The following is a 13,927-nucleotide window of genomic DNA, read 5'->3' on the forward strand; positions in this document are numbered from 1 at the left end:
TACCTCACTCAGGGTGGGGTTTTTATTCCTAGCTCCATCCATTTGCATGCAAATATCAAGATGTCATTGTTTTTTACTGCTGAGTAGTACTCCATTGTGCAAATGTACCACATTCTCTTTATCCATTCTTCAGCTGAGAGGCATCTAGGTTGTTTCCAGGTTCTGGCTATTATGAATAATGCTGCTATGAACATAGTTGAGCAAATACCCTTATAGTATGATTGAGCATCCTTTGGGTATGTGCCCAAGAGTGGTATTGCTGGGTCTTGAGGTAGACTGATTCCCAGTTTTCTGAGACACCACCATACTCATTTCCAAAGTGGCTGTACAAGTTTGCACTCCCACCAGCAATGGAGGAGTGTTCTCCTTTCTCCACAGCCTCTCCAGCATAAGTTATCACTGGTGTTTTTGATCTTAGCCTTTTTGACCAGTGTAAGATGGTATCTCAGAGTTGTTTTTTTTTTAATTCTTAAAATACATGGTGTTTCTTTTTTTATTATTATTAGAAATTTCCGCCTCCCTTTTCCCTCCCTCTCCCCCCATTCCCCATGCCCTACTCCCCTCCTCCTTCCTCTGCAGTCCAAAAAGCAGTCAGGGTTCCCTGCCCTGATTTGCATTTCCCTGATGGCTAAGGATGTTGAACATTTCCTTAAGTGTCTTTTAGCCATTTGAGATTCTTCTGTTGAGAATTTTCTGTTTAGATCTATACCCCTTTTTAAATTGGATTATTTTGTATTTTGATGTCTAATTTCTTGAGTTCTTTATCAGTCCTCTGTCTGATGTGGGGTTGGTGAAGATCTTCTCCCATTGACTGTGTTCTTTGCTTTACAGAAACTTCTCAGTTTCAGAAAATCCCATTTATTTATTGTTGCTCTCAGTGTCTGTGCTACTGGTATTATATTTAGGAAGTGGTCTCCTGTGCCCATCTGTTGAAGGCTACTTTCCACATTCTCTTCTATGGAAGTTCAGTGTGGTTGGATTTATATTGAGATCTTTGATCCATTTGGATTTGAGTTTTGTGCATGGTGATTTATATGGATCTATTTTCATTCTTCTGCTTGTTGAAATCCAGTTATGCCAGCACCATTTGTTGAAAATGTTTTCTTTTTCCCATTGTCTAATATTATCTTCTTTGTTAAATATCAGGTGTTCATAGATGTGTGGATTAATATCAGGATTTTTGATTCGATTCGTTTTTATGCCAGTACCAAGCTGTTTTCATTACTGTAGCTCTATAATAGAGCTTGAAGTCCTGGGGTTTTTTTATTTTTTATTGTTTTATTAATTTATTTATTAAAGATTTCTGTCTCTTCCCCGCCACCGCTTCCCATTTCCCTCCCCCTCCCCCAATCAAGTCCCCCTCCCTCGTCAGCCCAAAGAGCAATCAGGGTTCCCTGCCCTGTGGAAGTCCAAGGACCACCCACCTCCATCCAGGTCTAGTAAGGTGAGCATCCAAACTGCCTAGGCTCCCACAAAGCCAGTATGTGCAGTAGGATCAAAAACCCATTGCCATTGATCTTGAGTTCTCAGTAGTCCTCATTGTCCGCTATGTTCAGCGAGTCCAGTTTTATCCCAGGCTTTTTCAGACCCAGGCCAGCTGGCATTGGTGAGTTCCCAGTAGAACATCCCCATTGTCTCAGTGTGTGGGTGCACCCCTCGTGGTCCTGAGTTCCTTGCTCGTGCTCTCTGTCCTTCTGCTCCTAATTTGGACCTTGAGATTTCTGTCCGGTGCTCCAATGTGGATCTCTGTTTCTGTCTCCTTTCATCGCCTGATGAAGGTTAATATTCAGGAGGATGCCTATATGTTTTTCTTTGGGTTCTCCTTATTTAGCTTCTCTAGGATCACTAATTATAGGCTCAAAGTCCTTTGTTTATGGCTAGAAACCACATATGAGTGAGTACATCCCATGTTGCTCTTTTTGGGTCTGGCTTACCTCACTCGGGATAGTGTTTTCTATTTCCATCCATTTGCATGCAAAATTCACAAAGTCCTTGTTTTTTACTGCTGAGTAGTACTCTAATATGTATATATTCCATACTTTCTTCATCCATTCTTCCGTTGAAGGGCATCTAGGTTGTTTCCAGATTCTGGCTATTACAAACAATGCTGCTATGAACATAGTTGAGCATATACTTTTGTTGTATGATAGGGCCTCTCTTGGGTATATTCCCAAGAGTGGTATTGCTGGGTCCAGGGGTAGGTTGATCCCGAATTTCCTGAGAAACCGCCACACTGCTTTCCAAAATGGTTGCACAAGTTTGCATTCCCACCAGCAATGGATGAGTGTACCCCTTTCTCCACAACCTCTCCAGCAAAGGCTATCATTGGTGTTTTATTATTTTAGCCATTCTGACAGGTGTAAGATGGTATCTTAAAGTTGTCTTGATTTGCATTTCCCTGATCGCTAAGGAAGTTGAGCATGACTTTAAGTGTCTTTTGGTCATTTGAACTTCTTCTGTTGAGAATTCTCTGTTCAGCTCAGTGCCCCATTTTATAATTGGGTTGATTAGCCTTTTACGGTCTAGTTTCTTGAGTTCTTTATATATTTTGGAGATCAGACCTTTGTCAGTTGCAGGGTTGGTGAAGATCTTCTCCCAGTCAGTAGGTTGCCTTTTTGTCTTAGCGACAGTGTTCTTTGCTTTACAGAAGCTTCTCAGTCTCAGGAGGTCCCATTTATTCAATGAGGCCCTTAATGTCTGTGCTGCTGGGGTTATACGTAGGAAGTGGTCTCCTGTGCCCATGTGTTGTAGAGTACTTCCCACTTTCTCTTCTATCAGGTTCAGTGTGTTCAGACTGATATTGAGGTCTTTAATCCATTTGGAAGTCCTGGGTTTTTTGTTTTTTCAAATGAAGTTGAGGATTGTTCAAAACAACTTATAAACCAAAAACAACACTCAGCATTTGGCTAAATATCAAACCAGATACATCCTATCCTTGCATAGGCACACATTCTCAGGAGCAACGAAGTTGTTCAAAACTTAACAAACTTCTTTACAGAAATAGGGTGATTTACCATAAGCTGCTAGCATACAGTTAGCTCGTGTTTCTTTGACTGCCGATTAACTCTTATGGCCTCCGATCCTGTTAGCACTGAACCAGAAGGGTTTCCCAGAGTCTGGGGTGACAGCAGGTGTTTCCAGAGAAAACCTGAGAAGCCTAACTTTAGCGGCTTTAGTGTGAGAAAATGGGAATGATGACATCTGACCCATACGTGGCTGCCAAAGTAGAACCAAAAACCGCTAAGAGAATCATCAGCCTTGAGAGAGAAGAGCGTGAAGGCTGTGATGTCATGCCATATTCTGTGCCCTCCCGAAGTCCACTGGCCTTTGCCAAGTGAAAGGCCGTCTCCATGGCTCTTGCCTCGTGGAGACCCGTAGGCCCATTGGACAAGCACTCATGGTGATCTGAATCTAGGCCACACAGCTCCCAACAACCTTTGAGAGCCCAAAGTATTATCTCATGTTTATTTTAGTGTTTGCAAACTAGTTATAAATCTTAAGTATTTTATATTTCCCTTCAAAAGTTCAAACTTTTAATTCCTAGAGGGTTTCTCTCTTCCTGTCACATACTTTAGGCATGTGACCATCGGGCAAACAAATTTCGACCAAGATCCAAAGAACTAAGTGGTCTGCTGAGCCTTAGAACAGCCACAGAGAACTAAGGTATCTCCTAGGTCAGGTTAGAGCCTTTCGACGAGGTCTGGCCCCGAAGAACTGCGTGCGTGCCCTGTGGTCTAGCCATCACAACCAGATTAGCGGCCGAAACACAGCTTTTTAAAATCCACTGGGCACATTTTTTTTTATTTGTGTGTACCTTGCAACTTTGATGTAAGAGATTCACCTGTCTTGAGTTATGGCAATTAAGTGACATTTGGTTTGTAGGACTAAAATGTCACTTATAAAGAGGTCTAAATTATACTCTTTAATGATTTTTTTAAAAGGAACAAGAAAGCATAACATGAATCTTAACCGATATATATACAATTATATTTTCTCTTGAAATTTTCATTAAAAAATTATTTACCTGGGAGGCTGAGGCAGAAGTTACAGTTTGGGGTCTATTTTGGCTGAGGCTCTGTCGTAAAACAAAAACTGTTACCAGGGAGGTGTAAGTTACGGGTAGAGCGCATGCCCAGAAGACATAAGGGCTGTTACTTCATCCTTAGCTTTTCCATATGAAAGTGTCTACAGCACATTTGTCATCTGGAATAAAATGCCGTCCTGCTCAGCAATGATGCTCCAGCTCGTTTTATCATTCTGCCGGGAGCTCGGCTTATTCCCAGGTGGTGCAGCTCGGAACGCGGCTGCCACGCTGAGATCCCTTTCTCTTATGAGTCTCTTTTGGAGGAGCAGGTCACAGACTATACACCAACTCCTTCTCGGAGTCTGTGGTCACTCGAGTGCCGTCTTTGAGAATAGTCTCGCAGTGACACAGTCTAGGTCTCTTTGAAAAGGTGTCTTCTCTTCAGCTCTCTGTTTGAGGATATACCTAATTTTAATAGCGTAAGCATCAGGGTATATGCTTAATTGTATTGATTTTGAATTTAAAAATTATATCTGTTGAATATTTCCCACACATTTGCTTTTGTGGCTTGTTGGTTTGTTTTGTGTGTCTCTGTGTGTGTGTATGTGTCTCTGTGTGTATATGTGTCTCTGTGTGTGTGTCTGTGTGTCTTTGTCCGTATGTGTCTGTATGTGTATCTGTCTGTGTATCTGTGTGTGTGTCTGTGTCTGTGTATGCTATCTGTGGGCCTCACTAATCTATTGTCAGAAATGGAAACTGAGCCCTGTGTCAGGGAGCAGACCCACAGTGGCTTTTAGAAACAGTTCCCACAACCAACTACACTTAGTTATCATAATTCTGTGGATTCAGTGACCAGGAGTAAAATAATAAAAATCCATTTTAAAATGTGTAGAGCCTAAATTTTTATTTAAAACAGAAGTCACTTGTGGGGCCTGGAGGTGGTTCAGGGGTTAGAAGTGCTTACTAATCTGAAGACTTGGTTCTCAGCACAGTGAGGTGGCCGACAGCCTTATCCAGCCCTGCTAGGTCTGATTCCTCAAGCTCCTATGGGCACCTGCATTTATGTGCAAATACCCATATACAATCATACACTGTGCATATAATTTAAATCTTAAAAAATTAAAAAAAAAATCAAAGATCCTTTGTAGTCTGACAAGGTGTCACTTACTGCTGAGACTGGGACCTGAATTCAGTCCCAACCATGTTGTTGGGACTGTCCTCTGTCCTCCAAGTGCATGCACATCCCATGCACACCAATAATAAAAAATACACACATCGATTAATTTCAAAGATCACATGCAATGATACTTAAAGTTTGAAAAATAAAGTTTAAGACAAGCTTTGCCAAGGTTTTAAAAGCCTTGCAAAATGTTGGTGACCTGGCACTGATGACTCATAACAATGTCATTCAAAGATAAACCCACTGTGGGAGCTCTTGTGTCTTGGTAATTGGGGTCAAGGAAGTATTAGTAGTTTGAACCATTGCATTTAGCACAATAGTCACTTCCTGGTCTCTTTACTTCTAAACTTTGAGCTGATTTTTTTTTTAAGTCCTTCCCTCTCCCACCAAAAAACTAACTAACTGGGTGAAGAGATTACAACTTACAGTTCCTCTGATTTGTATTTAATGGTGGTATTAGACTCTGCACGAAAAGAAAAAATGATTAAAGTATGTTATTATATGCTTCACATGTAAATATAACATCATATTGACTGTTTCAGCGGGCAAGCCTTTAACAAGTAAGGAAGAAATCAAAGGGATTCCCTGGGCCTCCTGGACGTGTGTGAAAGGCCCTGAAGTGAGTGGGATTTGGCCCAAATATGCTGAAGTTATTGACATCAACTCAGTGGACGCCAATTATAGCAGTTCAGTGTTGGTGTCTGGAGATGATTTTGGACTGGTCAAATTGTTCAAATTTCCTTGTCTGAAAAAAGGTAAGGTCAAAGAGATGCTTCACTGGGTAAAGACATTCTCTGGATTCTTGACACTGTGTAGTTAGGTCTAGACGCTGTGTGGTTAGATCTAGATGCTGTGTAGTTAGGTCTAGACGCTGTGTAGTTAGATCTAGATGCTGTGTGATTAGGTCTAGATGCTGCGTAGTTAGGTCTAGATTCTGTGTAGTTAGGTCTAGATGCTGCGTAGTTAGGTCTAGGCGCTGTGTAGTTAGGACTACATGCTGTGTAGTTAGGCAGTTTCCTTACCTTTTCACCAGACACTTGACTTTCTCATCTACATTTATTTTTTACCTATTTTATATAGAATTGCTGTCCTATGTGATTTTGCAAACTTTAGTCAGAGTTTGTTAAGAGTTAATATCATGTGACTTCCAAGCCTGTGTTGCACATTTTCAAACAGTCACGTGTTATTTATGTTTATAAAAACAAATATTCATGACTCATATTGGTTTTTTTATTCCTTTAAAATATTACAATTTAACTTTTCATTTGTTTGTTGTTTTGTTTGCTTGTTTTCAAGACAGGGTTTCTCTGTGTAACTCTGGCTGTCCTGGTACTCAGCCTCCAGCTCACAGAGATCCACCTGCTGTTGCTTCCCAAGTGCTGGCATTAAAGGTGTGGACCAGCACCGCCTGGCTGTAATTAACTTTGTGTGTGTCCACCTGCTTGCACTTATACATGTAAAGAGAAGCATTTCTTCTCAGACATAACTGGTAAAAGTAACACTTCTCCATGTGGACTCCTTGTCGCGGTCCCAATGCTATGGCCCCTATCAGAGGACTGGTTTTGCAAGATTTTTTTTAGAGAGAAATCGGACTGGAAGCAGCTGTCCTCGTACTCAGGTTTCGCCCTTCTAGGGACCATTTCAAGCTTAGAAGATGGTGGGGTCACCTTGTCATGATCCTGTGCTTGCTTTGCCCCCCACAGACTCTCCTCCTCCTCCACTGTGCCCTGAAAGCTGGAGCTTGGGAGACTTATCAGCGGGGTGGCTGCTGCCTGCAGACCTTCACCTGCTCAGAGGGGATGGTTGCTGCCTGCAGACCTTCACCTGAATGCGTTTTTAAATGAAACAGGTGTAATCAGAAAGTCATTTTCAGCTAGATGGCAGCTGTGGAACAGCGGCAATTGCAGTACAAAACGGAGCATAACATGCATAGAGACGCCACCACAACTGGCTCTAAACAGAATGGCCACCTGTCAGAGTGCTGACACACAAAATAATGGCAGTGTGCCAAACTCAAGTCTCCACCACCCCGCCTAAGGGGCCTTGTTTAAACTAATGTGCGTTTGAGAGTCAGTTGGTTATGTGAGAAAGTATCTGGGAATCAGAATTCAGGAAAGTCACAGATGAAGTCAGAAGCAACTTACTGGTGTCCGCTGTCGGGACCCAAGGATGACGTGAACTCAGTAAGAGTCGCTGTCCTCTATGTATCTCCAAACCTTACGGGTGGACTCAGGTCTTAGGAAGAGAGAAGAGTGTGAGGGTCCATTATCAGAGCTGGGGAGGTGCTCTGAAGAGTGCTGTCAAAATTAGACACCCGTGTATGAGAAATACCCCGGTGGGGAGGCCCACAGAGGGCCACTGAAGGCGTGAGGACAGGGAGACAGCTGGGCGACGTATGGTGGGAGGTGAACCCCTCCTCGGCTCTTTGCCGAAGAATCCAGGTCCACAGAGCAAACAGATTCTTCCTTGCATGGCACACACAGTTGATAATACTTGTGATTTTGCCCTGTGACCTTCAGGCTTTTTTTATTATTATTTTTGCCAAAACTACTGGGGAAAAAGTTAATAAAAATATGTGGGTATCTTGGTAGGAATAAAAATTGATGAAACTTTACTCTTTACAAACCAGTGGACTGTTATCAAATGGTTCTGAGTGTTGAGCCTGGAGAAAGATCAACAGGAGCAGACACTGATGGCAGTGAACAAATGTGGGGGGCTGAGCAAGCTTTACAATTTTCTGTTTGAAGCAAGCAGACCTCACAACCTCGCAAATGTGACACATTTGGAATTACACTCAGAAGTTAGATATACGTACCCTACAGTTAATGACAAGTACTGAATCGATATTTTTACACAGCCTGAGTAATTTGTTTCTCATTGCGGTCATTTTCAAATCCTTTGGAATCAGGATTGACAATTTTTCCTGATGCCGTACAGATCACATCCTGCGTGTGACTGCCCCACCCTTGGGTCTCATGAGGCATGCAGTGACAGACTGCTGTAGATTGGGGACACCCTTGGGTCTCATGTGGCATGCGGTGACAGACTGCTGTAGATTGGGGAGCATGGCCAGCCTCAGCCTCTTGAAGATTACTGTGAAGCTGCATGAGACAGGCTCTTAAGCTTTCACCTGAGAGACGCCGTGGCTAGAATCGGAGCCAAAGAGATGATTGGTTTAGATAAAGCCAGCGGTTTTATTGCTAGACAGGATGTGGGAATAGAGGGAGCAGAAAAAGAACCACTGATAATGTCTCCTGAGTTTCAGGCTGGAGCAGTGAGGTCAGAGGAGGAGTGTTCTGAGAGACGGGAAAGCCGCTTGCTCTCTACTGAAGGAGTACGGGAGTGGCCGGGGAGCCCTTCCGTCTGTCTCATCCAGGTTTCGAGGTGCCCGTTAGACACCAAAGAGCCATTACTCTTGTCCCTCCAGGGAGTGCTCCAGGTTAGCAGTGAACAGTTGGTGCTCATGGGCACATGAAAAGATGTGAGCTATGGAAGAGTTCAACAGAGAAGAGACGAGAGCTGATACCCAAGCCCTCCACGGACAAATATCCACAGGGAAGTCTCATCTAGTCTCTGCCCACCCCAAAGAAAGCTCTGGGACAGGATGCGTCTCCACTTACTGGACAAACATTTGTCAGGCGCTATGCTAGGGTGTGAAAATGCTTCAGTATATCAGCACAGGTCCCTGCTGCCATGGAACTTTGGTTCTACTGAGTGGAGACAGTGCATAGGAATGACAGACAAGCATGTCTGCTCGTGAGAAATGCCGTCAAGTATAACAAAGGAGGTGACGGCAGAGAAGGCCGGGCAGAGCATCATAGTGTCATTGTTTCTACTAACGCGAGCAAAAAGGACTCAGTGTTGGGCCTTTGTAGGCTAGACACCTGCAGGGTGAGAGCCAGGCATTCAGACATTCCAGGAAAGGGCATCATGAAGAAAGAACATCACTCACAAGGCCTGGAGGTGGAGAACACTTAGGCACACTTAAAAAGTTGTAAAGGGGCCAGTGTGCCTGAAGCAGCTAGGCAAGGGAAGGTAGAACGGGGTGGAAGCAGAAAGGCTTCATTATGAGAGACCCGGTTGCAGCCTACGGAGGTGTATCGGTCACCAGTCCTATATAGCATCTCTGCCTCCACGTTTGGAGACTTACATGAGAAATGATCTCACAGGCTTTTGTGGAGGTGGAGGGTGAGGTTCCGGTAGATAGAAGTGTGGGGCTTTAATAAGCATCCTGCTGGGTGGTTCTAGTTCACGTTCTCGTATGAGTTATAGTCATTTAGAGACTAGGATGAGACACGCAGGTGTGGCTCCCAGCTGGAGACCCTCCACAGACTGCTCGAGTGATCTGAGGACATGGCATGGCCCAAGAAAGATACGCCAGAGGAATCCGTAATGGTTCCTGCCTCCTCCTTAGAGTCACCCACTTTCACTTTTGCTGCTTGTATTTGAATCCTACTTTTGTTGTTGTTGGTGGTGGTGGTTTTTTTTTTAATTTTCGAGACAGGGTATCTCCATAGCTTTTGGTTCATGTCCTGGAACTAGCGCTTGTAGACCAGGCTGGCCTCGAACTCACAGAGATCCGCCTGCCTCTGCCTCTCGAGTGCAGGGATTAAAGGTGTGCGCCACCATCGCCTGGCTTATTGTTGTTGTTTTTGTTTCATTTTTGCAAAGCAAGGTTTCTCTGTGTAACAGCCCTGGTCACTCTGGAACTTGCTCTGAAGACCAAACTGACCTCGAACTCACAGAAATCCACCTGTTTCTGCCCCCTGCGTGCTGGGATTAAAGACGTGTGCCGCCACCACCGGGCAAATTCTACTAAATTTTGTTTATATTCATTTTATTTATTCTTGGACATCTTCATAACCCACTGGAAAGACGAGTTAAGCGGTCTATGTGGAGGGGGAAAGCTAGCCCCACGTTTTAGCATCCACACAGATGTAGGAGGGATATTTTGTTTATTTATAGAAACTTGTCCACTTTATCTCGCATTTAAATTAACAATGGGTAAGATCTTAATTCTTACATTTGCTTTTAGAAGGCTTGAAGCAGTAAGCGCTAGTTGGAGCAAGTTTAACTGAACCTTCAGCTGTAAAGCTTGGATTTGAAAGATACAACTTCAGATTAACACGTAATGGAATAACAGCTCTGGGGCATTTGGTCATTGCGTGTGTTAGATGTTTCTGATGTTTGGAAAGGTTGTACTTGGTGTGCATAGGAATGTGGTTGTTTCTTCGCTACTGTTTTTAAAATCATAATTAATCTTAAAATACTGTTTCAGGAGCCAAATTTAGGAAGTATGTGGGCCACTCTGCACACGTCACGAACGTCCGCTGGTCCCATGATTTCCAGTGGGTGTTAAGCACAGGAGGAGCGGATCACTCAGTGTTTCAGTGGAGGTTCATTCCAGAAGCAGTCAGCAATGGCATGCTGGAAACCACACCCCCGGGTAATCAACAGTCACAACTTTTCAATGTCTTTATTTTTCAGTGATCATTTTAAGGAATATTCCCAGTATCTATTCTGGAGCTAAATACCTAAGGTGATTTTTTCAAAAATTCATTTATATAATAACTTTTTACTGTTAAAAAAAAACGCTTCTGAGAGGCTGGAGAGTTGGCTCAGTCGGTATGAGCACTTGTTGCTCTTGCAGAGAACCAGGATTCGGTTTCTAACACCCACATGATGGCTCACATCCCTATCTCCAGTTTCAGGGGATCTGACACCCTTCTCTGACCTCTAAGGGCAGCAGGCATGCATGTAGTACACATACCTACATGCAGGCAAAACACTCAAACGCACAAAATAAATGTAAAACAGAAGGAAAAAACTTTGGAGTTTCGGTTAGTTAAGTGGTCTTCTTGGAAGGGTTTTGCTTATACAAAACTCAGCTGTGACTAGAGGTTTACACTGAAGAGGTAAGGCAACCTTTGAAGATGAAAGAAAACACTCCCGTCAGCCCCTCAGGGAGACTCAAGCAGTGGACCTGCTCAGTGTGTGAGAAAGAGGCAACCTTAGGTGTGGAGAAGGGATTCAGACATTGCTCTACGATGTGGGCTCAGATGATCCATGTCAACTTGATAGTCTTTTTATTGACATCTGTTTGAGGTGTTCACAGAGATAAACAGAAAACAGACTAAGTAGCTATGCAGTTGGATGCAGTGTGATTCTGTAGAGCCTTGACCGTGACTGTTTCTAATGCTTGGTGGGGATGTTTAAAAACTAAAGAGGATCTGGATGGTAGTAAGGTCTGGGAGTTTTCTTTAGCCCCACCTTTCTCTTTAGCAAATCCTACACTTTTTTATTTTACAAAATAAGATTGGAAATCTAGAAATCCTACTACCTAATTAAAAAGGAAAAAGGGAATCAGGTGTCGTGACACATGCCTTCAATGCCAGCACGTGGAAAGTAGAGCTAGCCTCTGGAGTTCAGGGTCATCCTTGGGGCTAGCCTATGGAGTTCAGGGTCATCCTTGGGGCCAGTCTCTGGAGTTCAAGGTCATCCATCCTTGGGGCTAACCTCTGAGTTCAGGGTCATCCCTGGGGCTAGCCTCTGGAGTTCAGGGTCATCCCTGGGGCTAGCTTCTGGAGTTCAGGGTCATCCATGGGGCTAGCCTCTGGAGTTCAGGGTCATCCATGGGGCTAGCCTATGGAGTTCAAGGTCATCCCTGGGGCTAGCCTCTGGAGTTCAAGGTCATCCCTGGGGCTAGCCTATGGAGTTCAGGGTCATCCCTGGGGCTAGCCTATGGAGTTCAGGGTCATCCTTGGGGCTAGCCTATGGAGTTCAAGGTCATCCCTGGGGCTAGCCTATGGAGTTCAGGGTCATCCCTGGGGCTAGCCTCTGGAGTTCAGGGTCATCCCTGGGGCTAGCCTCTGGAGTTCAGGGTCATCCCTGGGGCTAGCCTCTGGAGTTCAAGGTCATCCCTGGGGCTAGCCTCTGGAGTTCAAGACATCCCTGACTGCTTACTTAGCAGGCTCCAGGCCTGTGTTAAGCAAAAGTTATGACAGGGCCTTTACTTTTCTTTGCTGTGGGGGGAGCTACTTGAAATGTCCTGTCAATTATTAGCATCTCAGCATTTTCCTTGCCTCTAATGGGTTCTGTCTCTGCAGAAGGCGGCACCAATTCCTACAGTGAAGAATCTGACTCGGACTTGTCTGATGTACCAGAACTGGACTCTGATATCGAGCAGGAAGCTCAGATCAACTATGATCGTCAGGTCAGTAAGAAAGCACAAAAGCCGGGAGCTGGTTTGATTTTAGCATTGCACTGAAAACGGATGGAACTTAGGCAAAAGAAAAATGTCTATGTCTTGCCTTTGAGTGCAGATTAACAGTAAAGCATTTATCAGACCATTAAATATTGAGTGAAAGGCTAGAGAGGCGCACAGTGGTTAGAGCACTGGCTGCTCTTCCACGGGACTTGGGTTCAATTCCCAGCACCCACATAGTGACTATTCACAGTCATCTGTAGCTCCAGTTCCAAGTAGTCCAGAGTCCTCTCCAGTCTCTGTGGGCACCAGGCACGCAAGTGGTGCAGCCAGACACTTTCACACATTAAATTCATTTCTTTATTAAACGGAAGGGAGTTGCTAAGTTTTCCCGCTCACTGCTGAGCATTTGGACTTTTTGATTCTCTGTCAGATAAAGCTTTACTATACGCATACCTGCATAGTTACTATTTTGCAAAGAAAGATGCATGTGAAGTACAAGTTTTTCTCATTTCTTTAACAAATCATAAATGTGTACGTCTTTAAGGTGGGGACCCTCTAAGAATGGTGGCCTGTGTGTGAGCTGTTGTCCTCATTTCCTGTTCAACTTGGCCATTTCTTGTTAATGGAAGGAACACCCAACTACAATGTGTATTCTCTCTCTAGTAAGAACCTACTTCTAGCACAAAATTTGATTAATGGCATCCAGTTCCCCCACAAAAGCTAACATCATTTTAGCAGAAATCAGGGACTGTTGAAGCAACGCGTCAGAGGAATCTTGACATAGTACCACGTCATGGTGATAGCTGCAGAGGTCCGCTTTTCTCCCCTGGCATTTGTATAAGTAACATGTTTATAGGTGTGTGGTTGTAGAATATCATTTTAAGGTGTGTTACATTTGTTTATGCCCTGGAACATGTGTTTGATGATGTAAAGATGCGTTGCTTTTGTTTATGCTGCATTTGTTTAACTCTATGAAGCTGTGATTCTTTGTCTAAAACATCCGGTGTTCTAATAAAGTCTGATAACTGTATTCTGCAGTATCAGCACTAGGAGGGAGGGAAGGGAACTATAGCTGAGAATATCGCACACACACTAAGCAGGGTAACGAAACTTAAGCAAACAGACGTAAGATCCGGGAGAGGCTGCCATTTTGTTTAGTTGGAGGACTTTTCTTTTATGGTGCTGGGAAGCAGGGTCAAGGCATGACCGTTGAAACCCAGGCCTTAGACTGGCTTGTCGTCTGTGACTTATTCTCCAGTGCCCTCGCACGTATTCATTTACAACAGACCCCAAGTTATTGCTGAGTAGAGACTTTTATTCTGTTCTACAGATGGGAAACTGAGGCCCAATGACGGTATAACCTATGCTCATCTAAGCAGTAGAAACGCCCCAGAGCTCAGGGCTCTGAAATGAACAGTTGATGACGGATGGGAGAATCATGGCTTCAGATGGATAGTTGTCTTCGACTGAGAATTAGAGTTTACTACATCTTAAGTAGCAAAACAGCTGTTGACGT

The 13,927-nt window shown here is 43.9% G+C and overlaps 1 protein-coding gene across 2 annotated transcripts in view; it reads left to right on the forward strand.

Moving 5' to 3' along the window:
• Eml6 (EMAP like 6) overlaps positions 1-13,927 on the forward strand; it is a 251,244-nt gene that overhangs the window by 146,494 nt on the left and 90,823 nt on the right. For both annotated transcript variants that reach the window (XR_012907211.1, XM_075942518.1), the window contains exons 10-12: positions 5,747-5,959; positions 10,483-10,650; positions 12,311-12,417. Coding sequence is in view for 1 of the 2 variants with exons in the window: in XM_075942518.1 (XP_075798633.1) it covers positions 5,747-5,959; positions 10,483-10,650; positions 12,311-12,417 (488 nt within the window). In the remaining variant the exon portion in view is untranslated. The remainder of the gene's footprint in view (positions 1-5,746; positions 5,960-10,482; positions 10,651-12,310; positions 12,418-13,927) is intronic.

This window comes from Microtus pennsylvanicus, chromosome 12 (assembly GCF_037038515.1).
Source record: "Microtus pennsylvanicus isolate mMicPen1 chromosome 12, mMicPen1.hap1, whole genome shotgun sequence".
Classification (NCBI taxonomy): Eukaryota; Metazoa; Chordata; class Mammalia; order Rodentia; family Cricetidae; genus Microtus; species Microtus pennsylvanicus.